Raw genomic sequence first — 26,031 nt, forward strand, 5'->3', positions numbered from 1 at the left:
GTGTGGAAATCAAGTTACAAGGGTTTGTGGGCAGACAGGCTTGGCCTGTGATCCTAACTATAAGGCAGATGCCCTGCCTTAGCAGCAGGGGAGTCACAGTCAGACCTTTAAAGTTCCCAAATTTCATTTTATTTTTTTAATTTAATTTAATTTTATTTGGTTTTTGAGACAGTGAGCCTGGCTGCCTTTGTTAAACAGAGAACTAGCTAGTCACATAACAGGATTTAAACCAGGAAAGGAATTCATCTTTCCCTTTGTCTTTTTTGTTTGTTTGTTTGTTTCTTGTTTTTTGATTTTTTTCAAGACAGGGTTTCTCTGTAGCTTTGGTGCCTGTCCTGGAACTAGCTCTTTAGACCAGTCTGGCCTCAAACTCAAAGAGATCCGCCTGCCTCTGCCTCCTGAGTGCTGAGATTAAAGGCATGTGCCACCACCGCCTGGCGGTCCTAAATCTCAAAACACAGTTCCCTGTTCTTTGCCTTATGATTCAAAATAATGTAGTAAAGTCCAATAAATAATTTTTCCCCACCATGATAATTTGAGATTAATTTGAAATTATAAATTCTCTTTAAAAATAGAACAGTCCACCTTTGCTTGGCTACACTCTTAAGAATGAATTAAGTCTGGCTCTTAACATGAAACATTCTTTCAAGATGCAAGTGAATTACACATCAAGTGCAGAACTGTACACACACAGGTATGAAGAATGCCGGCATTTTGAGTAAACCTAGAGTCAAAGTTCAAAATCATCCCATTCCAGGTGAGTCCACTTGATACTCCACACACGCTCATCTGCAGTTTGAGGGCCCCGACTCAGCGATCAGTGGCACATTCTAGGTATTTATCAAAGGCAACAGCGGAGTTTGCCACTGGGAGAAGCTGGTTGGCCCAGCTTGAATTAGTTTACTTTCCAGTTCAGGGATTCTCAACCTACAGGTTATGACCCCTTTGGGAAGGGTATTGATGGGGGTTGCCTAAGACCATTAGAAAACACAGATATTTACATTATGATTCATAACAGCAAAAAAATTAGTTATGAAGTAGAAACAGTTTTATGGTTGGGTATCACTACAACATGAGGAACTGTATTAAAGGGTCACACTATCAGAAAGGTTGAGAACTGCTCTAGGTCAGTGTGTTTGGAGAAAGGGTCTTGCTCTAGGTTGTGCTGGCCTGATACTCTTTAGGCTAGACTACAGAGAGAGGAGTCCTTTGAGGAGTTCTGCCCCTTCTTCTTACTAAACACTGAGATAGATTATAGGCAGCAGCCACCATGCTCAGCCTAAAATTTTATCTTGCTAACCAAAGGCACTGCCAAAAATAGCCTTGGAAATCAGGAATGGTAGCATCCGTCTATGATCCCTGGTACTAAGGATGCTGAAGTAGGAAGATCACAAACTCTAGCCCTTGCTTTGGCTATAGGTCATGTTTTAGCCTGAGCAACATGGGGGACCTTATCTTAAATAATAAAAGACACATAGGCATGTAGCTTAGTGGTGAACCATTTGCCTAGCATGTATGAGGTGCTGAGTATAGTCCCCAGCGAGTTCTTTTTCTCCATAAACCAACCATGGGTCTGGTTATTGGTAGAATTTTTGAACTCTTAGACCATAACTCAGATCTGATTTAAAGCAGGACAGCTTTTTGTCTATGAGAAATCCTTACTTGACTCCTTTTTCTTACATAGGAAGCTAAGCTAAGTGTTCTGCTGATGGATGATCTCTGGTTATTGACAGCAAATGCCAGGCCTGTGCTGCTTAACAGGGATTGTACTTAATCTCTTTATTCCTCTTGTGTTGGTCCATCTATCCTGTTACCCAGGTACACAAATTAGCAGCCTGTGCAGTGATGTCCTGATTCTTGCTGTGTGACTTAAGCCTATCTTCAAGTGAAGAATAAGATACTGTGTAGCTGGAGATGTAGCTCAGATACAGTATTTGCCTAGCATTCCCAAAGCCTTAGTTTACCCTTTAGCAGTCCTCCTGCTCCCAAAGGTCATGTGAATAGCTACATTTGTAGTGATTTAACAATATCTACTGCCATGGTTGGTGGTTACCTTCCTTTCTCTCTTTAAACTTTAAACTGAGGTTTAGAAGAAGGTGATTTGCCCAAGGTTACCGAGAAAATGGCAACGCAGAGAGAAACCTCAGGCTTACAGATAGACCTCATTGCTCCTGGGCCCATCAAGGTATAGGAGACAGAATAGATGGAAGACACACAGGGAGAGACTGCTTACCGCTTTCACATCACCTGATTAGGCACTAGTATCTTTTCCTTTGAGATAGCCTCGATATGTAACCCTGGCTGGACTAGACCTAGCTGAATAGACCGAGCTGGCCTCAAACTCAAGAGTGCCCTGGCTGCCTCTGCCTTCTGAGTGCTGTGTTTAGAGTGCTAGCTTTTCACGAGCATCTTCAGGTCATCTCTGTAGTGACTGGGGTCCAGGTAAGGACATGAACTTGTTTGTTTTTTGAGACAGGGTCTCTGTAATATGGTTGTCCTAGAACTCACAGAGATCCCCCTGCCTCTGCCTCCCTAGTGTTAAATGATTAAAGGAATGTGCCACCATTGCCCAGCATGACATGAACATTAATTTCTTTTTAAAAAAATCCTCTAAGGAGAGTGATGGCTTAAAGCTATTATTACTAGCTTATTTTTTTTTTCCTTAAGGCTCTGAGGATCAAACCATGACTTTTGGTTTTTCGAGACAGGGTTTCTCTGTAGCTTTGGAGCCTGCCCTAGTACTCACTCTGTAGAACAGGATGGCCTAGAACTCACAGAGATACGCGTACCTCTGCCTCCCAAGTGCTGGGATTAAAGGTGTGTGCCACCACTGTCCATTTTTAAATCCATGGCTTTTTGCATGCTGATCATCTCTAAGCCACAACCCTAACCCTACTTTTACCAACCTTAAATTCAGTCACATAGGACTTTTACTGACTGGCAGTGTTCAACCATTGCCATGTGCTTTGGAAGGCTGGAAAAGGTCTGCCTTGGACCATGGAGAGGTACTGATCCTCACAACTGCCTTACAGTGGTAGTAAAGAGTCAAGACTTCCCCAGAAAGGCTCACCTAGAGATCGTGCTCCACTGTTGCGTGTACATTTGTCTGTTGCCTCACCGGAAGCCAGCAGTAAACCTACATCCTGTGCTAAGAGTTTCCCAACTAATTCAACCACTATGCCAGCCAGACTGCTGCCTGCTCTGGGACATTACATGTCCTCTATGAACAAATAGCGGGCAGCAGTTTAGTGTGTGTGGCACTAATCCTACTCCAGCAGCCCCTTATAGTCTGGACTTTTTCTCTGTAACAACCGTAGCTGTTCTGAAACTATCTGTGTCCTGGAACTGGCCTTGAACTCAGAGAGAGGCATGTACCACCCCTACTTCTTGGCCTTTTGACTAAGATCAAGTGGAACAGTGGGGGTCTAGTGATGTTCAAGCTGACCCCAAACTTGAGCCTCAGCTTCTAGAATACCAGGGACTGAATAGCTATTTGTCACTTCATGTGACTGTTTCTCTGAAAGATTCTCACTCCACCTATCATGCCCTCCTGATACAGGATCCATCCTGGCTTGGAGTGTCCTTGGCAAGCTAATTAACATTTTTGGGCCCTGTTTTTCTCATGGGAGCAATATATTTCATAGTGTCTGAAGATTTAAACGAAATGATGTACTCTGTGCACTTGGCACACTGCCCATGCCACAGCAGCTCTTTAGGAATCATTAGCTATCACTGGAAGGATTCAGGGCCAGGCCAGAGAAAGATCTCAAGCCTTGGGAACTGAAAAATGCATGCCTCTACCACTGTGTGGAACTAAGGTCATTTTTCTTTATACATAACTAGTGTGTTCTAAGTGTTCATGATCTTCAGTGGCAGCCAGTGCCTGCCACAATGCCCCTCCCAAGTCCATCTAGAGGGCAGGAAGCTGTACTTGGGCCCATGGTTAGGAAACCTGTGTTTATTCAGGTCACCAGGATTACATCCAGGTTTTAAGAACAAAAGCACAGTATACACTCAGCCTTACAGAGATTTTTATTGTTGGAGGTCCAGTCATGCATACTAAAATTACATATTTTCACCACTTAGAAAAATGCACTAGAAAAATAAACTTTTGGTCAAAACAAACACTGAAGTAGATGAATCCACCACATGTGCCTAAACTCAAAGTCAAACTGAATTTCAGTTTGAAGTAAGGAACGTGACCATGGGCTAAAATAGTAGCCTAGACTGCTCAGGAAAACAGCCCCATTCCCACCGGTCAGAAGGGTATTGAAGGTCTTGGCCGCTGGGAAGTTTCAAGTATTTACCTGTTGGGTTCCTGTGTGCTATGCCAAGAAGCCGAGGCACATCCAGGAGACTCCAAAGCAGCCACCATTTAACTGCCTGATGGAAAAAGCCTCCAGTGAGATTGAAAACACACACACACACAGGACCCCAGGTAATCGAAAACCTATAAACATGTCGTCTCCAACTGCAAGTCATACTGAGCCTTCCTGTGGAGTTAGCTCCCAAGGAGAAGTATTTGGTAGCGCTTCTTGCATTTGAAGCTGAGCATTTCTAAATTGGGAGAGCAGAAAGAAATTTGCTTGAGATTTAGAGTGAACAGATGGCAATACTGAGCGCCTTACCAAGATAGCTGGCTGTCCTGAGCAACCATTGGTGTTCCAGCCTGACATGACCATAGAACAGCTACACGTACATCGAGTGAATGTTTTCCTTCCTAAAGGAGATTCCACAGGAAAACCTGAAGTGCATGACTTCAAGATGAGGTATTATAGTGCCACAACAGCACTGTAGCTGTTGCCCAGATGAAAAAGCAAGGTCCATGAATGATGAGGATGAAATGACATCCACCAAACTGCCTGCTGGATCGTAAGGCTGTCCTAGATATTCAGAGGGAATGCCTGCATTTCTGAAGAAACCTTGTAACCTGAGGTGCTTACAAACCTAGGATGAGATGAGAGTGGTTTAACCGGCCTGTGCCCAGAGAAAGCCAAGGTGTGAAGCCAGCACTTCTGGCTATTGCTGTAGATTTTATCTGTGTCCCTCCATGAAGGAACAATAGGTTTCAGGGGCGGGGGTGGGGGGGTGGCTCACGCCTTTAATCCCAGCACTTGGGAGGCAGAGGCAGGCGGATCTCTGTCAGTTCGAGGCCAGCCTGGTCTACAAGAGCTAGTTCCAGGAGAGGCACCAAAAACTTCAGAGAAACCCTGTCTAGAAAAATCAAAAACAACAACAACAACAACAAAAAAAAACAATAGGTTTCAGGGATCAGAATTTAGTGGAAGTCTGTAGTGGACTTGGGCAAGAGAAGGAAACTCTCATATCCCTAGGATATTGCAGCGCCTATTTACTTGACCTACATTCTTAAATGACCTTGTTTTTAAAAAGAAGAGTGCCCATAATTATGGCCAGAGAACCAATTAGGAACAGGATTGAGAGTTCAGTGAACAAGCTTCTTTGTCCAGTGATCAAGGGTGCCAAGTAGAGCGCTAAAGCTGGGACCCACTTCTATTTCACCATTGCTTTTCCCTCCCAACACCATATAACCTTGAATTTTAGGAAAAGCTCATTTTTAGCTATCTGTAAAATGTCTAGAACTTTAAAGTCAGATACTTTACCCCTAAAGTCTTGCTCACTTGATGCCTCTACCAGTGTTCCCGTCAACTGAAGCTTTGCTGCGCTCCTTGCTCAGCACACGAGCTGCTTTATTTTACACCAGGAGGTCCTGGCCTCACAGAGGCTTCAACCCAGAGGTGCCAAGACTGATCTTTAGAGTCAGCAGGCAGCAGTGTTAACAGCTGTGGGGACAGCAGACCCACGCTCTCAGGCTTGATGGAATGGCTCCCTAATCAGAAAGGCCTAGCAAACTGGGTGCTTTATGCTCTGAGATTTTTCCCAGTGAGCCTGGCTGCCCTTTGTTAAACAAAGAACTAGCTAGTCATGTGACAGGATTTAAACCAGGGAAGGAATTCATCTTTCTCTCTGTCTTGTTTTTTTTTGGGGGGGAGGGGGTTTGGTTTTGTTTTGTGTGTTTTTTTTTTTTTTTTTTTTTTTGGTTTTTTTCAAGTCAGGGTTTCTCTGTAGCTTTGGAGCCTGTCCTGGAACTAGTTCTGTAGACCAGGTTGGCCTCGAACTCACAAAGATCTGCCTGTCTCTGCCTCCCGAGTGCTGGGATTAAAGGTGTGCGCCACCAACGCCCGGCTCCCTTTGTCTATTCTTTTTTCTTGTGCTCTCTTCCTCTTTAGGACCTAAGAAAGCTGTTAATAGAATCTCTTGCCCAGGTTGTTGGGTTCAGAGCCATCATGGGTTTTTCTGGGTGTGTGAGTGGTCATCCCTGTAGGCAGAAAACCTGCCAGGAGCTAAACCACATAGCAGAAACTCAGTAGTGAATGGTCTCTGGGCAGTCAAGACGGCTGTGTTTTGGCACTTAAGCTCAGCCAGGATCTAAAAGATCAAGGATTAGCATCTATGCTGAAAAGAATGTTTCCCAGATTTGGCATTATTGTGGTAAGTTTCAATTAAGAACTGCAGATGTTTTAGGAAATTTAGTAACAGTCGACCGACCTTTGAGTCTCAAAGCCACATACATGCCTGCTTACTCTAGTAAATACACAACCAACAGTAGTTGACGCTATTTAACATCCTAATACCCGATGAATACCAAAGGAAATGGGTCAAAAACCAGGAGATAATTCCCTCAAAGCTTGGGTTAAGGCTAAAATTTTGACAGGTGTCTAAAGTGCCTAAATGCAAAACTAACATTCTGGCCAACTGGTTCATCCGCATTAGACAGTCTGCTGGGCCCCAGGTACACCAGCAACAACCTGGCCCAGTGTGTTTCCAGAGACAAAAATAGAAGAAGCCCAAAGCTGGCCATTACTGTGACTGTTTCTGATACTGGTAGTGTCTCCAGGGTGGAAGGGTTTGTACAAGATTTGGTCAGCCTCGCAAAAGCCATCCCTTTCAAGGTCACCCATCATTCTACAAAGGCAGTTGGTTACCACCAAAGGCACAGCCAAATGGTGATACTCCTTTACGTAAGGCTTGTGTACATACCACAAAATACCAAGACCCAGCCACCTCTAGGTGGTCATCTTTGCAAGCAGAAAACCTAACAATTTCAGCACCTCAAAGAACCATCCCACATAGCTTACTTTAGAAATGACAAAGCTGAGGTCCATGCCTTGTCCAGCCACATGACTCCTAGTCCAAATGTGTTACTCACATAGTCTGGAAATCCAGTATTTTATGTTGACCAGTATGATCCCATGGAGAACCAGAGCTAAGGCTTTATGGGTTTGGGAAAAGTTTCTATTGCAAGATTCAACCCTGGAAGCCCAGGGATGCTCTGAAGCACCTGGCTTCCAAATTTGATCTATAACTACTGCCTGGGTCCTGGTATTTGTACTGCTCAATTTACAGTGCTTTCTAGGTCCAGTGATGACAGCTAGGGCCTGAATCTTGAATCTTGCTGATGAGCAACAGAGGTCAACACCTAGGGTTATTAGGGAAAGAGACTCAACAGTTTCATGTGTGGCCATCTTTCAGGATTGGCAGACTGCTTCGGAGTTGTGACCAAATAAATTGTTTCAGAGTCGTGATCAATCCACTTGTCTCCTAGTTACTTCAGAGTGACTTTGACCCTGGTTGCTTCCAAGATGTGTAAGAAACAGATACAGACAGCTTATCCAGACTAGCAGTTGCAAACATTTGGGAATCACCAGGGCAGTTTCCTTGTCTTCCCTGGAATAATGCAGATAGCCAATGGTCTGCCTGTGGTGGGCTCACCTTTAATCTTTATAGGCAGCTCCGTCACTGCATAATGATGGCGCAAGACCGAGGCCTCGGCATCTTCAGTCTTGTGCCTTTCTAAGGAATGAAGGAATTATACACGGTGACTCTCCCAGAAGAGAGCTAATAGCAGGAATAGAGCTGGGACTTCACGGCTCGCATGGAATCATCACACTGCGCATCTGAGATCAGTCCTTCAGGCAGCAGTGGCTGGCCTGGGAGACTGTCACAGGCAGGCACAGGCTGGCAGAACTCTTTTACAAAATCATCCTCTGATGCCAGCAGCACCGCATTCCAGGTGGCAATGTCCAGCTCTCCAGCTGTGCCCCCATACTCCCTGGGGAGGATATTCCTTGGAAGGCTTGTATGGAGAGAGTTCAGGTCAGACCCATGGAGAAAGAACTAAAACACAACAGTATAAAAAGCACAGACTCAGCAACTGTGATCACAGGCACAAGATTGGGTCCTTCAACATTCCATCATGGCGTTGGAGGCAGGACCACCCACTCCTTTAAGGATCTATGGGCAGTTAATAGTTGCTGGGGGTAGGGGGATTTTCTTCAGTGTTGTAGCCACTAGTAAGTGTCCATGTTCCTGTATGGCCCTTTACTCATGACCTTGTAAGTGATCCTAAATAAACTCGGATCACCAAAACAGACAAAAAAGACAAGACTGTAGAAGGGGGACTACTTGAAGAGGAACAATGGGCATGAGAGGAGGACAAGAGGGTAATGAGGAGTGACAGTGCCATAATGAAATGATTATTATATATTAATATATGCTAATTGTGTTGGTTAGTTCTTTGTGGTCAACTTAATACAAGCTAGAATCATTTGAAAGAGAAGAACTTCAATTGAGAAAATGCCCCCATCAGATTGGCCTTCAGGACATTTTCTTGATTGATTGATGTGGGAAGATCCAAGCCACTGTAGGCAGTGCCATTCCTGGGAAGGTGGTTCTGGGGTATATAAAATAGCAAACGGCAAGCCATAAGGAACAAGCCAGTAAGAAGCATCCCTCTATAGTCTGTGTCAGTTCTTGGCTCTAAGTTCCTGCCTTGGCTTCCGTCAGTAGACTGTGACCAGGGATATGTAGCCAACTCTTTCTTCCCCAAGATACTTTAGGTTATGGGTTTATTACAGCAATTGAAACCTAAGACATTGCAAAACTTTTTTTTTTTTTAAAGCACAAACACACGTGCTGGGGAGAATCAGTAATGCAACAATCTCCCTGTGGTAGGTGCTGATGAAGTAAGTTCCTTAGCCCCAGGAGCCTGGGGTACCTCAGTTCTCTAGCACACCCCACTGAGAAACTTCCAGTGAGTCATGATGTAACTAACTACTTCATTACCACCCTACCGTCCCAGGCCACCACCATTTCTCAGAGCCTACCAGTGGGCTTCTACCACTACAGTCCCCTCCTTTCAGTGTGGCTCAGGTAATGTCACTGTATTTACAGTCATCTCATGGGCCCACAAAGCCTGTCGCAGTCTGGCTTTACTCATCATTCTCACCATCTCTCAGCTCCGGCTTCTTACCTGCTCTTCCAGGCTGGACACCCCTCCCACACCTCAACATTATCCCATGCTGGTCTCCCAGTTGCTGTTCACAGATCTTCTCACTGGTACCGGCTTTAACTACCCCAGTGAGTACATAACCCCTTCATCACACAATCCATTCTGTGTGCCTTTCCAGAGTGTGAGGATCTTGGGGTAAAAGATTTGGGCCTGTTCTTCCCATGGTCCATATAAAGTTGATTGATTATACTTTTGAGTGAGTGTGTGAGCAGAGGGAACAAATGGAACATGAATAAGAGGATTTCAAAGATGCGAAAGATCTTTCCAAGGGCTGCAAGGTAAAATGCTAATGGCGACAGAATCACTTGGCAGACAGGCCTCTGGACATGCCTGTGGGCAATTTTGTGTTTATCAGGTTAACTGAGGTGAGAAGAGCCCTGGTGACCGAGGGTATGACCATTCCCCAGGCAGGGCCAGATCCTGGTGTGCACGGAATGGAGAGAGTAAGCCAACTGCTACCCTGCCTTCACTGTCTTCTCACTGTGGGTGCCACTCAACCAGGGACTTCACCTTCCACCAAAATAAACCCCTTTGTCCCAAGTGACTTTTGTTTTGTGTTTTATTACAGCAAAAGAAAGGGAGGCCAGGAACCAAAGGGGGCTCACACCCAGCCAGCAGCCTTCAAGGCTAATTGATCAGAATTACACAGGCTCTTCTCTGTTTATATTCTCGGGGAAAGGGCCTGGGAATCTGGAGCTGGATTTTTTTTTTTTTTTTTTTTTTTTGGTTTTTCGAGACAGGGTTTCTCTGTGGTTTTTTGGAGCCTGTCCTGGAACTAGCTCTTGTAGACCAGGCTGGTCTCGAACTCACAGAGATCCGCCTGCCTCTGCCTCTGCTGGGATTAAAGGCGTGCGCCACCACCGCCCGGCCTGGAGCTGGATTTTAAGCTTTAGCTCTTACAACCTTGAGATTCTCTATTTTTAGATGCTTAAAAAAAAAAAAAAAAAAAAAAAACTGGGCTGGAGAGCAGTTAGGAGCATTTACTGCTCTTCCAGAGGACCTGGGTTTGGTTCACAGTACCCACATCTGGTGGCTCATAACCACATGTAACTCCAATTCCAGGGTGATTCAATGCTCTCTTCTGGCCTCCTTGTGTATTGCACACATGCATGCTGTTGAATAATCCTCTGCACACTGTAAAAATGTGTTGCTCTCATTATTAATAAAAAACTGATTGGTTGATAGCTAAGCAATATTTTCAGGACAGAGAGAATGCTGGGAAGAAGAAGGGTGGAGTCTGAGGAGTTTCCAGCAGAAACAGGGAAGCAGGATGAACATGCGGTGTTGAAAGAAGGTACCACCATCTGGCAGAGCATAGATAAGAAATAGGGATTAATTTAAAATGTAAGGGTAGCTAGTAACAAGCCTGAGCTATTGGCTCAGCATTTATAATTAATAATAAATCTTTGAGTGGTTGTTTGGGAGTGGCTGCCAGAACACAGAAACTCTGCCTACACACACATACTTTAAAAGATTTTTAAAACAAAAGAAAAAGTGTGAAAGTGTGAAAAAGTGTGAAAGAAATCCAGGCCTTGGAGTGTCCTCAATGTCTCTGGGTGTAAGGAAACAGGATAAAAATGTCACTACCACATTTGCATCAGTGGCCCTGAGAAAGATGAGAAGAGGAGGGGCTTCTGTGTGTCAGAAAGGAAGATCCTATTTTGAAAGTGTCTTCCAGGGTTGGCCGCATAACTTAGCAGTACAGCACTTACTCAGTATGCATGAAGCTCTGAGTTAGCTATGATCAGTCAATCTGCTTGGTGACCCATTATTTCCCTTAGCCAAATCCTCTTACACATAAGATGCAATGTTGGTTCACAGTGTCTAAGACAGGAGACCAGAAGTCTGAATAGATTACAGAACAGGGAGGCAGCTTATAAAAATCCCACCAATCAGCCTGGGCTACATGAGGCCCTGCAGTAACACAACACCCTCGTCCTGTTCTCGTTATTGGCAAACAATGTATTCTTACTAGTTCTATCTTTCCCTCATGAAAAGGATGGATCATGTTAAGTCTAAGTACTTTATACTTCCAAATTAGTTTCTGGACAAAATAATGATGCTCTAGGTGTCACAATAAATCAAGTGAGGAAAAAAAAAAATCAAGGGAAATTTTTTTAAAAAGTATCAAGTTCAAAGGAAATCGCTCACCCTGTTTGCAATTTTCTCCTTCAGAAATGGTTTTATGATGGCAAAAATGCCTTTAAATATCCGAGGTTCGTTCACTATGTGGACTGCTTTTATCCGAATGGGGAAGCCATCCTGTGGGTGAAGGAATGCCATGTTAGAACATAGGTAGTATCTGGTGCCCTCTCCTCTGCAGCTGCTCTCACCTAAACCACAAGCCCAGCACCAGTCTGCTCTGACCCTCATAGCCGCTTCAAAGAGCCCTGGTGTCAGTCACAGGAGACAAGTTTTTGAGGAAGTCTGGGTCAGAAGAGCTGGGCAAAGATAGCAGATGGGAGGGCTCTTTTAGCAACAAACAGTGGTCCAAGACCACAGAGAAAGAGCTGGAAAACATCAGACCTCCCAGGTAGGAGCAGCCCAAGTGTACTTCCCATGGTGTACCAGATATGATGTGAAAGCAGATCTGCTTGGGGAATTCGTGAGCCAGAGGAGTACACTGGCCTACATAGTCACATAGGTTTCCTTAGCCTGGCGTAGTGGTTCAGGCCTGTAACCATAGCTATTCAGGAAACTGAGGTAGGAGGATTGTGAGTTCAAGGCCTGTCTGAGTTACAGAGTGTGGTGGCTTGAATGAGATGTCCCCTGTAGGTTTGGGCATCTGAACATTTGGTCACACTGGGCGGCACCGTTTGGGAAGTTGAGGAGTGGCCTCCTGGCGGAAGTATGTCACTGGGGACAGGCTTTTTTTAGTGCTGTCTGTTTTGTGCTTGCTATTGAAGATGTGAGCTTTCAGCTTCCTGTCCTGCCACCATGCCTGACTCTTGATAGACTCTGCCCTCTCTGGAACCATACACGAAATAAACTTCTTTTTCTAGAAGTTGCCTTGGTCATGGTGTTTCACCACAGTACCAGAAAAGTAACAAATCTACAGAGTACTTTCAAGGACAGCCAGGACCACTTAGGAAACCCTATCTCAAGATGTAAAGTGGCTTTTTGTTTGTTGGTTTATTTTTTCAAGACAGGGTTTCTCTGTGTAATGTCCCTGGCTATCCTGGAACTCATTCTGCAGACCAGGCTGGCCTCGAACTCAGAGATCTGCCTGCCCCTGCCTCCGTGTGCGCGATCACCGCCTGGCTATAAAATCTTTTTTTTTTAAAAAGGGCTGGAACTTTAGCTCAATGGTAGAACCCTTGCCTAACATGCAAGGCTCTAGGTTCAATCTCCAGGTCCATTTAAATAAGGAGGGGGTGTATCTTTAAGTGCAGTTCTGTTCACAAGCTTTAATACACTGATGTTTACAGTGAAATTCACCAGAAAGGGACACATTACATCACAGTTCCCAAACTTACTTTAGAATTTTGGTCCTTCTGGGTGATCTTACATTAGTAGAAAATACAGATCCAAACCCAACACTGTGTGTGTGTGTTTGTGTGTGATTCAACAGGAGCCATCAAAACCCAGAGCCAGGAGCTGGAGAGATAGCAGCCAAGAGTACTGCTGCCCTTCGGGAGGACCTGGGTTCAATTCCCAGCACCCACACGTCAACTTACAGCTGTCTGTAAACCCTAGTCCTAGGGAATCTGATACTTTCTGGCCTCCTCAGACACCAACCACACGTACACAGATACAGATGTAGGCAAAATACCCATACACATAAAATAATTAAAAACAAAATAAAACATTAAGCCAGGAATGTATCTCAGTGGTAGAGCGTTTGCATACATGAGGTCCTGAGTTGCATTCCCAGCACAAGAAAAAAACAGTAGAAGCTAAGGGAAACCAGACTTTCCAGTTTACAATGCTGGAGGTGTGCATGATGGTGGAGGCAGGGGGACCGGGTAATTCTTTGGCTACATATCAAGTTTGAGGCCTACCTGAAGCACAAGAGATTCTGTTTCAAAAAAACAAAGTAAGATGATGGCCAACAGCCAAGTAGTCTGTTTAAGTCAATTCACAGCAAGGGCTTGGACATCTGTGGACCTCAGTGAAGGGCAGTGCACCAGGCACCTCACAGCTCACATGAGGCAGCATGCAAGGGGCATGTCAATAAATAAGAGCTCAGTCTTTACAGCTGTGACATGCGGAGCAGGCCACTGCAATGGGAAGTGGGGTTTGTATAGTCCCCATAAGACAGCAGCAAGTGGACAGGCCATGGGAAAAGCAAAGCAACCACAGAATGGGTACATGATGAACAGGGGCCATACCTGAAGGATGCCAATCACCTTTTTGGCTATAAAAGGGCCAAAATGAGATGCTTTTGATAAGCTGACACCTTTGTAGTCTGCGAGAATTACAATTCCGTTCACTTGGGTCTCTTCAGACTGAATGAGTTTCTCTAATGTCAAGTATATGGCTCGGATGTTCTCAGTGATTGGGTAGTTGCTTGGTATCCATCTGTCTGAAATCACAAGGATAGACAGTGTTATGGAATGAATACAAACAAGCGCTCAGAAAAAGATGCATCGTCTAAAACCTTGGCTTTGCAATGGAAGAGAACGACATTCTTGTCACCAAAATCCTGCCTAGCAACTGGTGTTTCCTCACCTCCCGAACCCAGCAGAACACCTGGAGACAAAAACACAATTAGGCCAGGTGGCAAAGGCAGGTGGATCTCTGTGAGTGTGAGGTCAGCCTGGACTACAAAGCGAGTTCCAGGGCAGGCTTCAAATCTACACAGAGAAAACCCTGTCTCGAAAAACAAAAACAAAACCAAAAAAAATAAAGAAAGAAAACCAAAAAAGAAAAAGAAAACACAATTGACAATTGAGTGTTGAGGTTAAAAGCATGAACTCTGAAGTCAGACGTGCTACCCTCTGACGTTTATTGGCTGTGTGACCTTGGGCAAGATGTTCTAGCACGCTAACCCTCTGTAGCTCTGGCTGTCCTGGAACTCACTCTGTAGACCAGGCTGGCCTTAAACTCACAGAGATCCTCCTGTGTCTGCCTCCTGAGTTCTGGGACTAAAGGCATGCACTACCACTTTTCAGCTCAGCGTGGATCTTAAGTAAACAGGGCAACACCTACCTTGGCCACCTCTGCTTCCTGCCTTGTCATCACACCTGATTTTCCACTCTGGCTGCACAGAACTAACCTGACTGGTGACTCCGGGAGGGTGATGATGCGGACTGGCTGGCCAGGCTGGTTGATGTCCTAGCCACAGCATTGAGGCCTAGTCAGGCCACACAGAGCCAGACTCCATTTAGGGTGTGGTCCTCGGGGTAGGGAAGATCCCGTCTCCTTCTCCTAGCAGTAAAGTTGTGGGCCCGAGGTCCAGGGGCTCATGAGACCAGAGCAGGTCTGAGAATGAAGCCTGTGCCAAGGCTGCCATGAGATCATCCATCTAGCTTCCCGCCCCAACCAAATCTAACTGAACCCAGATATCACCTGAGCAAATGAGTTGTTTCAACTGACTCCATCTGAAGAGGGAGTCCTAACTCATAAGCACCTCCAGGGTGTTACAGGATGGAGCACAGCTATTTCCATGAGGCTCGTCCTCAAGTTCCTCCTTGCATGCATCCTCCTGATGCTTGATTAATATTTGCATAGTGATTCCACTCTTTGGGAAAAAAGATAAAAATGACAATCTTTTTGACTGTTAATCCCTACTATTTTTTCCCCCAAGACAAGGTTTCTCTATAACAGTCTTGGTTGTTCTGGGGCTTGCTCTGTAGCCCAGGCTGGCCTTGAACTCTGATATCCACCTGCCTCTGCTTCCTAAGTGCTGAGACTAAAGGTGTGCGCCACCACCTGCCTTAATCACTATTCTTTTTCTCTTCTATTTCTTTTTTTTGGTTGAGGGGCCAGGGGTGAGAGGGTTGAGACAGAGTTATTCTGTATCCCAGGCTGGCCCTGAACTCTCAGGGATTCTCTTGAGTGTTGGGACAGTAGGCACAGGCCACCATGCCCAACTGGAAACTACTATTCTCAAGAAAATCTTTACCAAGACTCACATACCATAAGACATAGAGACATAGACATAAAGACGAAGCTGACTCAGGTGCTATACTCACACCTGCTGGGAGTTGGTGGTAAGAACAGAAGTCCAAGGAAGTCCAAGGCCAGCCTAGGCTACACAAGACCCTGTCTGAAAAACAAAAATCCCTCCCCAAATGCTGGGGAAGCGGAGTCATGGTCCTCAGTGGTGCGACCACTGGTAAGATCCTCTTGCTCAGGGAAGCAACTCCCAACCTGTGCTCAAGCAAGTGACCCTAATTAAATGTAGTGGGCCACTCCCCACCCACCCGTTCCCTGCAAGGGGGTGAGTGGGGCAGCACAGGACATGAACACTGGAGGACTTCTTGGGAATTAGAGGGAAGGGTGATAATGGATAATGGGGGCTTATGGTCAAAGTAATTATATATGTATGAAATCAAGAAAAAATACATTAAAAAACAAACTATTTTTTTTTGGTTTTTCGAGACAGGGTTTCTCTGTAGTTTTGGAGCAAACTTTCATTTTGTTAAAAATGGGATATGTAATGAATGTGCACATCTGAATATGTGTGTATGACACATGTACTCATGTGTGAGGGGACACGTGTGCCACTGAGCATGTATGTAGGTCAGAAGACAATCCTAGGTTGTCACTTTCCACTTTGACTTGGGTTCTAGGGATCCGAACACAGGCTTGCGGGGCAAGTGCTTTTACCTGCTGAGCCATCTCACTGGCCCTATACAAAATTTTCATACAAATCTTTGCCAAACCTGGTGATTAATGTTCATGTGAATTAAGTCTGCCTCTATGTAGCTGGACATCATCTTTTCAACCGCATACATCTCAAAAAAACTTAGAAACAAGCAAAAAGCCTGGTTAGGAGCACATCTTTGTAGGTACGCTTCCTCCTGAGAAGCTGAGTCAGCAGGGAGGGCACAAGCACATGCCAGGAGGAGGCAGAGCCAGCATGGTGACACCTGACCGCCTGATAACACCCCTGCGCTGAGCTCACAGAGGGAGACAAAGCTCGCTGGCTGGTTTCTGGGTCTCGGTGCTCAGAAACCTGCACTGCTTATTTCAAAATAAACACCTAATTTTGGAAAGTGCCTGGCACAGCAGGTGAAGCGGCTCCAGCTATGTCTGACACACGGAGCAGGGTGAAGAGAATGCTCTAGACTGCACAGACAGCTGTCAACGGCGAGAAGGAAATGTGGTGTGAGGCCGGCAGGCGGAGGGAAACAGATGGAGGTGGCCGCGCCACCGCTTGGCACCCCTGCAGGTGCAGCTGCAGACACAGGGCCGTCAGCACGTGCTCACTTCCTGGCCTGCTTAGGAGGAGTGCTGTAATCTCTCACTCTCCCTGGACTCTGCCAGGCAGGGAACTGCAGGGGCTGCGAGTGGACTGAAGATCCTCCCCTACACTGCACTTGGTGCCCAGGACGGACAGAATTAGGAATCAGAAGCCTGGCATCCCATGCCCTCCATTCACTAGCTAACGCTTCTAGTTTCCCCCTTTAGCCGCTCCTAGGGCCACGGTTTTAAATGCTCTGTGGGAGCTTCCCTTGCTGCAAATAACCATGCTTTTCATTATCTTTCCCGACACCTAGGCTGCCACCTCCTCTCCACTGCGAACAGTAAAGTTAATACACAGAAAAGTAGGATAGAGAGATGCAATGTTTGTTTACTGTTGAGTCTACCATACTTCTTTGTGTAATGCTGAAAAGACACTTTTTTAAAAAGCTGGGCATACGCCTTTAGTCCCAGGACTCGAGAGGCAGAGGCAGAGTTAGGTGGATCTCTGTGAGTTTGAGGTCAACCTGCTAAATAAATAGCAAGTTCCAGGACAGCCAGGGCTACAAAGAGACTTTATCTCAAAACACAAAGTAAAATAAAACAAAATAAAAATAAATAAAAAATAAAAAGAAAGAAAAAGGATGCTTTTTTTTTTTTTTTTTTTTTTTAAAGTAAGCTACACCGAGTACCACTATGAAGTGCTGGTATTGGCAAACGAATCAAGGGGTTCTGATCTTAGCTCAGTGGTACAGCTCCTGCCAGCAGGTACACACTGGGGTTCCAGTCCAGCACTGCAAAACTAACTAACTAACTTAACTAAGTAAGTATAAACAAATAAATAACAATATATAGACCTTGTCAGGGTTTAACCCCACAGAGGAAGGAGGGGAAGGAGCAGAGAGTGGGTACCTTCCCAGGCTTCTGCCCGGCCCACACTGTCTTGCTTCTATCTGTCTTCAGCCCACTCAGAGGAGGCACTGGGAGGGGCTTGGCAATCATGCCTGTATCCCACGACCAAGAACAGATTGCTCAGCCCACTGAATTTCTTCCCTTGGAAATCTGAGTTTGCACTGACAGAAGCTCACTGAGTGGCCAGGTGAGTCTGAGAGCTTTGCTGTCCTTCAGGGTAAAGAATATGAAGAAGCTGTCTGTGCCCATCACAGATAGACCTGGGGACCTGGGCTCTGGGCTCTAGCAGCAACTTCAGTAGGTGGATATGGGGGCTGTTCCCGCCTCATTAGGTCAGATCTTCCTGTGGTCCTCAGTTAGTCTGAAGATGGTTTGTCCTCTGTAGTCAAAAGAGCTTTGGGGCAGGCATGGTGTACACACTTAAAATCTTAGCACTTGGGAGGGAGAGGCAGGAGGGTCAGGAGTCTAAGATCATCCATGGCTGTATATTGAATCTAAGAACAGCCTGGATTGTTTTTAAAAAGCCAAAACCAAACCAGAAAAGTACCTTCACTAAAACAAGCAAGTGGGGAACTTTGAGAGAAAGCAGGGTGAAGAACAGACCCGCCCCAGAGGGATCACACGTTCCCCCAGTACCTGGTCGGATGCAGAGGACGTGGCAGCCCCTGGGGTCTGTGTGGGGCAGCACTGTGAGGAACCCAGAGTTAAGAACATCTTTCAGGGCTGAAGGTCTTAGGTTGCTGAAGACCTCTGGCCAGTTCCGCCTGCAGCCATGGTAGTTGACCAGCAGTTGCAGGGCCCGGTCATAATCAAACTTTCGGGCCCGCAGGAAGCGCAACAGGAAAGCATCATCGAGCGACGTGCTCAGGTAGGGGTACTCCTTCCGCACCATGTCTCGAAGGGCCTGCACATCCCGGAGTCTCCACTCGGGCTTCTCCTGAAGCTCCTCCCTGGCTTTGGTGACCAAGTCTTCTGTCAGCGAGCACACGTAGCCGGGAGGCTCAGGTGGAGGCAGTGGCAGCTCATTTTCAGAGAGGGAGGCCACAGAGGGGCTGGTTCGCAGAGAGTCGCTTTCTTCTGACATTAGCTATGGGGGTTGCTGCTGACACACAGGTCACACGTGAGGGTAAGAAAGTGCAACATGGGCCTTCATGATGGCTCAACAGGTAATTTTTGTCACACAACCCAATTACTGGAGTATGATCCCAAGAACCCTCAGAAAGGTGAAAGGAGCCTATTGCCCCTATGCTCACAAACTCACATGTGTGTGTACATGTAATGTTTCAAAAATTATGTTTACTATTAGTATTCTATTTATTCATTTATTTACCTTTATTTTTGAGTCAATCTTTTTAAATTATTTTTACTTTATGTTCATTGGTGTTTTGCCTGCATGTATGTCTGTGTGGGAGGTGTCAGAAGCCCTGGAATTGGAGTTACAGACAGGTATCAGATGCTATGTAGGTGCTGGAAACTGAACCACTGAGCCATCTTTCCAGCCCATGTCTGTAATTTTTTTTTTTTTTTTTTTTGGTTTTTCGAGACAGGGTTTCTCTGTGGCTTTGGAGCCTGTCCTGGAACTAGCTCTTGTAGACCAGGCTGGTCTCGAACTCACAGAGATCCGCCTACCTCTGCCTCCCAAGTGCTGGGATTAAAGGCGTGCGCCACCACCGCCCGGCCCATGTCTGTAATTTTTAAGGTGAAACATTGCTTACTTGGAACCCCAAGAGCGGGAAATGGGTGACAGGGAGTTTTTGTCAAGTTACCTCAGGGAGTCCCAAGGAGGAGTGGTCTTGATCTGAGTCACATACCTAAGTCAAATCCAACAGCCAAACACTGCGCCTTCCTAGGAAGGGTCTAAATAGGGGCTTGACTTGTTACATAAATGTGAATGCAAACACCCTTGAGATTCAGACCCAGTTCAAAAATAAGAAACACATCCTCTAAAATACTGGTGAGAATATAAACTGAGTCTTTCCCAGAGAGCAGTTTGTCAATGCTGAAATTCAAAACTAGGTTGTTGAGAGGGTTCAGCCAGCAAACTGCCCAAGGTGCTGTTTAGATGCCCAGTCTCCAGGGATGCAAGTCTGCCCCCACAGTAGGTGGGAAGGGGGCAGAGACAGGAGCATCCCTGGGGCTCATTGGCCGGGCAGTCGTCAGCGAGCTTCAGGTTCAGTTACACCAGTGGTTCTCAACCTGGAAGGTCACACATCAGATATCCCACAAATCAAGATATTTCCACTGCAATTCATAAAACAGCAGCAAAGTTACAGTTATGAAGTAGCAATGAAAATAATTTTATGGCTAGGGTCACCACAACATGATTAGTTGTATTAAAGGGTCACAGCATTAGGAGGGTTGAGGACCACTGAGTAGACTGGCAGAGGGCCAGGGAGATGGCTTGACAAGTAAAGGCACGTGACGCCAAGTCTGACGTTTGATTTCTAGAACCCGCAGAGTAGAAGAGAACTGACTCCCACAGGCTGTTCTCTGGTCTCCTCATCCACAATGTGGCATGAGAGTGTGTCCCCCCCCCAAATAAATAAAAAAATAAGGTGGAGATTGATCAAGGAAGACCTACCTCTCTCTCTCTCTCACACACACACACACACAGATGCAGAGCTTCACGAACTGACCTTTGCAGGAGGAAAAAGCCACAAGAGAGTACAGAACAATTTTGTGTAGGAGATAAGAAACTTACCAAAAGTGCCTCAAAGAAACAGATCTGAACAACTGGACATTTAAGACTTTGTTTGTTTTTGAGAAACAGAGTCTCACTAGGTAGCTCGAGATGGTCTGGAACTTGCTAGCCTCCTGCCTCAGCCCCTGGAGTGCTGGGATTGCAGGTATGTGCAACCATATCTAGCTTGCCCAAGTTTTACAATGTAACTTACTATGGAGATCATGGAAATGTAACTGAAGGACCCCGCTGCAGTCCCTTCAGAGGCCCTATCCTATTAAAGCCACGGTTTCTACAAACACCCACAACAGCCCCTGTCCCTACCCCCAGCCAGTGACTGACCCAGAGACTGATCTAGCTGGATTCCTCCTGCCTACACCTCCGTCACAGGGGCCAGACCTGCCTCACGGACCCAAGGCTCCTCCTCATCTCCTTGGATCTGTGGAGGCACTCCAATAAACTCCACACACTGCCCATCCATCTGCTGATGCTAGGGCTTGCTCCTGGAAAACCTGCGCTAACACACTATGGATGAAAACAGGACAGCCTGAGCTGGCAGCAGGACTCCCTGGCTGCAGAGCCTAAGCCTTTGTCCATGCCTGGACACTGATGTTCCACCCCATGCTCAACAAGGAAAGCAGGGGCCATCTCAAGAGTCCTTGCACATACCTGTAATGTCCTGGCTGCACCTGGCTGAACTCCCTCCGGTTCACTGCGGCTAGTGACCAAGCAGGCCACTCCCACCAAATCTTAGGATCGCCCACTCTATCACTTGAATTCCAACCCTCTAGTCACACCAGGTTCTGTCACTTGCTTCCAAAGATGTATCCTCATTCCATGCATATTCTGGTCCCTCTCAATGGTGTGTTCTTACTCCAGCATCTCCCAACCCACAAAGACTCACCCTGAGTCCTGATTGGGTGACATACATGCATCCAATGAATATCAGACACTTAACGATGTCTGGGTCCCCCCCCCCCCCAGGCACAGTAAGTAGAAGCAAAGAAAAAAAATCCTGTCTTGTTGAGCCCAGTGGAAATGGGAGACAGTTTCTAACCATAAGACACAGTCTACTATTATGAAGAACAGAAGGGGGGGTGGGATCAAGATTGGTTTTAAATGGGGCAGCAAGGGAAGACTTGACAGGGTATCATTTGAGCAAAGATGGCAGGATGGGCCAAACATATCACATGGTTGTGTGAGGGTATCTGAAAAATGCCTGGCTTTTCTGAAAAGCAAGATGCCCAGTGTAAACTGGGCGGTGGTGGCTCATGACTTAATCCCAGCACTTGGGAGGCAGAGGCAGACGGATCTCTGTGAGTTCAAGGTGAGTCTGGTCTCAGAGCTAGAGCCCGCACAGGCTCCAAACCTACACAGAGAAACCCTGTCTCCAAAAACAAAACAAAACAAAACAAACAAAAAGATGCCCAATGTAGCTAGAACTAAGGAAGCAAGATGGGGGAAAGCAGATGGATTTAGAGGCCATGTGTATCCGTACATCACAGAAATGATGAAAAGTAACTTTAATTTAAAGAGTGGACCATAATGAAGTGCTGGGTTCAACAATGACCCAGGCAAAAGGGGACCGTGACATGAAGAAGCCAGCCTTCACTCACTCCAGGCTGCCTGAGCTGCCTGGGCAGGAGCTCTTTGTATTACATCTCCAGTTCTTGTCACATGTGCAGGTAACCAGTGTGATATCCAGGTGATCGTTGTGCAATACCTTGTAGCACCTAATAGGGTCTTAAGACATAGAGGCTCCATGACCTAACCCTTTACTGTACTTTACACAGAGTGTGCTGAGCAAGGAACGGGACACTCCTGCCTTCACAGGCTCCATCCTGGGCTGTTTCCATGGCAGTCGCCAACAGGTAGGTGCCTGGAATCCCAACCCACTGCCTACCTCAGATGAACTGTAGTGTCACAGGTCAGAGAACTAGCCTTAAAGGCCCTCTCCTTTCCTCCTCCACCCCTCCCCTGCCAGGGGAGACAAACCAGTGACCCTCCATTCTTGGAGTAGCTCACACATCCGATACCCACTGCATGAAATGTCCTCTCCATGTTCACCACCAACCACACAACTCGTGATCGTCAAGGCCCAGCTGCGAAGTCATTTATTCTGTTAAAGCTTCCCCGATTTCCTCAGGACGAGTCCTGGGTTCCCATCACGCTTTAGAAATGTCTGTTCGGTGTCACAGGTGTTTACGTGAAACCCTTCAGAGTCAGTTCCCACCCATTCATTTATCAGAGAATTACTGACTGCCTCTTGTAGGTGTCAGGCACTGTGCCGACTATGCTAGGGACACAACGGAAAACATTCATACCTTCCTTGTGCAGCTTACATCACAGTGGTCTGATGGAAAGAGGTCATGCATGCTTGAGGGTTTTGCTTTGAGTCAAACTCTGCATCGTATATCCCTTGTCTTATTTCCTCCTGTGGGCTGCTGGGGATCCAACCCACAACCCTGCACATGCTAGGCACCACTCCACTGCTCAACTTTACTGTCAACTCCACAGTTCATCTTCAGGATACGGAGCCAGCACTCACCCCCCTACCGTGGGGATCCCAACAGAGCAGAGACCCTGCCTGCCTGCCAGGCTCACCACAGCCCCCAGTGCCGGCTCATGACAGCACTCAGTAAACATCAAGGGAAGTACAGCAAGCCCTGCCCAGTGAGGCAGAGCGAAGTGTCAAGCCCCACCCTGGCCTCATCTTCTCTCTCCTCCACCTGCAGCCTCCTGTTGTAATCCCCAAGAGCTCAGCAGTGGCTGTCAGTCTGGGGAACGACTTGATGGGTGGCCTTGGGGACAGGAGACAAAGCCTAGCATCCTCCCCACCTGGAACCATATCCCTCCCCACCTGGAACCATCTCCCCGTGGAGCATTCCCTCTCTCCCAAACAACCGGAGGCCGGAAACGATCTCTCTCGGAGCCCCAGAGACCTTCGAGCTGCTGACAGCGTTCCAAGGCCCCTACTTCCGGTGGTCGCCCCCTCCCCAGGTGTCCCCATTTCCTGGGGTCTCCCGCCCCACTGGCTCACTTCCGGCAGTCTCGCCCTCTGGGGTTCCCTATCTCTGGCCCCTGGGCGCACGCACAAACTCGCGGGCACTCACCAGCCCGGCGGCAGGCGGAGCGCGGGTCTCGGCGGCAGAAGCCTCGGCTGGCAGCGCGCGCAGTACAGACCCGCACTCCGCAGCCAGCCCGCCCGGCCCTCGCGCCGGAAGTGACGTTCGGGCGCGCGAAGGCGGTGCCCACCCGGGAGCGCGCTTGAGTGAACGCGGCGGCGTTGGCTTGGGTCTGTCCCCACCTGGTGGCCCACGTTGTGTAACCGGGTGTGTTGACAGGGGAAACTGAGTCCTGGAGGAGGAAAGCAGCTGCTTCCCTAGAACATACGCCGCAGCATGCCTAGTGTTTGCATCATTTTCTCTTTAAATTGTCCTGTTTTTGCAAATACCCTGCTTCACGACAGGGAAGAGGCAGAGGTGCTGTAACCGGCTTCAGACCCAGACCTCAGAATCTGCATTCCAGAACTCCTTGGCCTTCTGCTGACTTGTGACTTGGCTGTCCAGAGTCAGTACACCATCAGCTGAGCCATTTTGACGCCTAGCCTCCTGGCGTCAGTTCTTCGTGAATAACACGATTCTTACCCTGGACCCTGACTCAGTAACTACCTGTTTCCTACTTTGGGGCTCACGAGGTTGTCTCCAGACAGCCATAGTTTGAAAGGGAGTTCACTAGCTCTGTGCTTGACCCATTAACTACCCTCACTACATACATATACCTGTTTTGTACAACTATAATTTGGGGGCAAATCTCTGAGGTTCCTCTTTCAGGTACAATAAGGACAACAAACCATTTCTGGAAAAATTCTGGTGGTCCAAGAGAATGTCAGATCCAAAGGAATGACCTTAAGTCACCTCTTCCTTTCCATTCCTTATGGGTAAGAGGAGTCTTAGGGCTGTGGGAAGGGTCCAGGAGGGATGTAAGGACACCGGGTTTTGCCTGCCGGGAAGAAGTGTGAAGTGGTCTGGGAATCCTAAATTGTGTTTATCTGTTTGTTTGTTTGTTTGTTGTTTTTAGTATGGGGTGTCATCATGTAGACCAGGCTGGCCTCCAACTCACTATCCTGGTGCCTTTATCTCCTGAGTGCTGGGCATATAAATGTGTACCAGTCACCCCAGGTTGCAAGTCATGAGACCTGTGATCCTGGGTTCTCTCCAATCCCCAACTTCTAGGTTGCCAAATAAAATATAGAACACTCAGTTAAATTTGAATTTCAGATAAACAGAAGTCTATTTTTAAGACAACGTGTCTTATGTAACATTTGGGACACGTTCAGACTTTGGAAACTGTTGTTTCTCAGACACCCCAATTTAAATAGGTGTCCTGTTGCTCCCCTCACCGCAGATCTATGTATTAGTTTCAAGTTCCTCCTACAGCAAATCACTACCGGGTGACTGGAAATAACACAAATGGATTTTCTTGCCTTACTAAAGATACCAGGGAGTCGGCAATGCTACATCCTCTCTGGGTACTTGTGGAGGCTTGTGGTATTACTCCGTCCCTGGCCTTCCCCACATCGCTGCACCATCTTGCTTCAGCTCTCACAGATACGAATGAATGACTCCTGGCTCCTTCATGAGTGTGTGTGTTGTGTGTGTGTGTGTGCGAGGGGGGCAGGGGTTCGAACTTGGACTGTTATTTATGCTAGCCAAATGTTTTATTGCTAAACTACATAAGTCTTTTAAGATTTGGCAGAAGGGCTGTTTGTTTGTTTGGGGTAGTGTCTTATAGCCCAGCCTGCTCTGGAACTTGCTGTGGTCCAGGCTGACCTCAAACTCTCAGTCCTCCTGTGCCGGTTTGGATGTGCAGGGATTATAAGTGTGAATGCGCATGTCTCTTCTTTCAGTCATATTCAAATATTTGAGAAATCTGGGCATTGTGGTGCTGGTGCCTTTAATCCCAGCACTCCGGGAGCAGAGGCAGGAGGATCTCTGTGAGTCTGAGGCCAGCCTGGTTTACATAATGAGTTCCAGGACAGCCAGGGCCACGAAATAAAACCTTGTTTCAAATTTTTGTTTTGTTTTTGAGACAGTTACTCAGGTTGGACTTGAACTTACAAAGCCCCTGCCTCAGGCTCCTGAGCAGCTGAGACTATTTCAGTACCTCACCCATCCTCCTGCCTTAACGTCCCAAGCAGTTGAGAGGATTTCGCCATCACACCCATCCTTCTGCCTCCTACTTAGAACTTTTTGCAATTACATTGGGCCCACCTATTAACCCAGAATAATCTCCCTATCTTAAGAACCTTAATCATGGGCTGGAGAGATGGTTCAGAGATTAAGAGCACTGACTGCTCCTTCCAGATAGACCTGAGTTTAATTCCCAGCAGCCACATGGTGGCTCACAACCATCTGTAATGCAATCTGGTGTCTGCTTCTGGTGTGCAGGCATACATGCAGGCAGAACACTGTACTCATAATAAATAAATAAATCTTTAAAAAAAGAGAGAAAAAACCTTAATCACATCTACAACCTCTCTTTTACCCCCACAGAATAGCTGTGAGTTTCAGAGGCTGCGATGAGAACATCTCAAGGGGCAGGGCATGATTAATTATTCAGCCACCAAAATCTGGTGATCTAATATGACCTTGGCCAAGCCTTTCAAACTCCCAGAGCTTCTAGATCTGTGAGTGCTAATTGCTGTCCTGATAGACTC

At 46.7% G+C, this 26,031-nt stretch overlaps 1 protein-coding gene across 4 annotated transcripts; it reads right to left on the bottom strand.

Annotated features, from left to right (window-relative positions):
• Positions 1-4,021: 4,021 nt before the first annotated feature.
• Ttpal (alpha tocopherol transfer protein like) lies at positions 4,022-23,529 on the bottom strand. Of its 4 annotated transcripts, none has more exons than XM_057780743.1 (5): positions 23,426-23,529; positions 18,269-18,731; positions 13,702-13,895; positions 11,522-11,632; positions 4,022-8,196 (listed from the first exon to the last, which is right to left on the bottom strand). In XM_057780743.1, exons 2-5 carry the CDS (start codon positions 18,714-18,716, stop codon positions 7,918-7,920), a joined length of 1,032 nt encoding a protein of 343 aa, XP_057636726.1. In that variant the 5' UTR covers positions 18,717-18,731; positions 23,426-23,529; the 3' UTR covers positions 4,022-7,917. The 4 variants fall into 4 exon arrangements, with proteins under 4 accessions (XP_057636726.1, XP_057636727.1, XP_057636725.1 ...); XM_057780744.1 differs by having other exon boundaries at positions 18,269-18,734; positions 23,426-23,502; XM_057780742.1 differs by lacking the exon at positions 23,426-23,529 and having other exon boundaries at positions 18,269-19,122.
• Between the last annotated feature and the right edge of the window lie 2,502 nt (positions 23,530-26,031).

This window comes from Chionomys nivalis, chromosome 9, assembly GCF_950005125.1.
Source record: "Chionomys nivalis chromosome 9, mChiNiv1.1, whole genome shotgun sequence".
Taxonomy (NCBI): Eukaryota; Metazoa; Chordata; class Mammalia; order Rodentia; family Cricetidae; genus Chionomys; species Chionomys nivalis.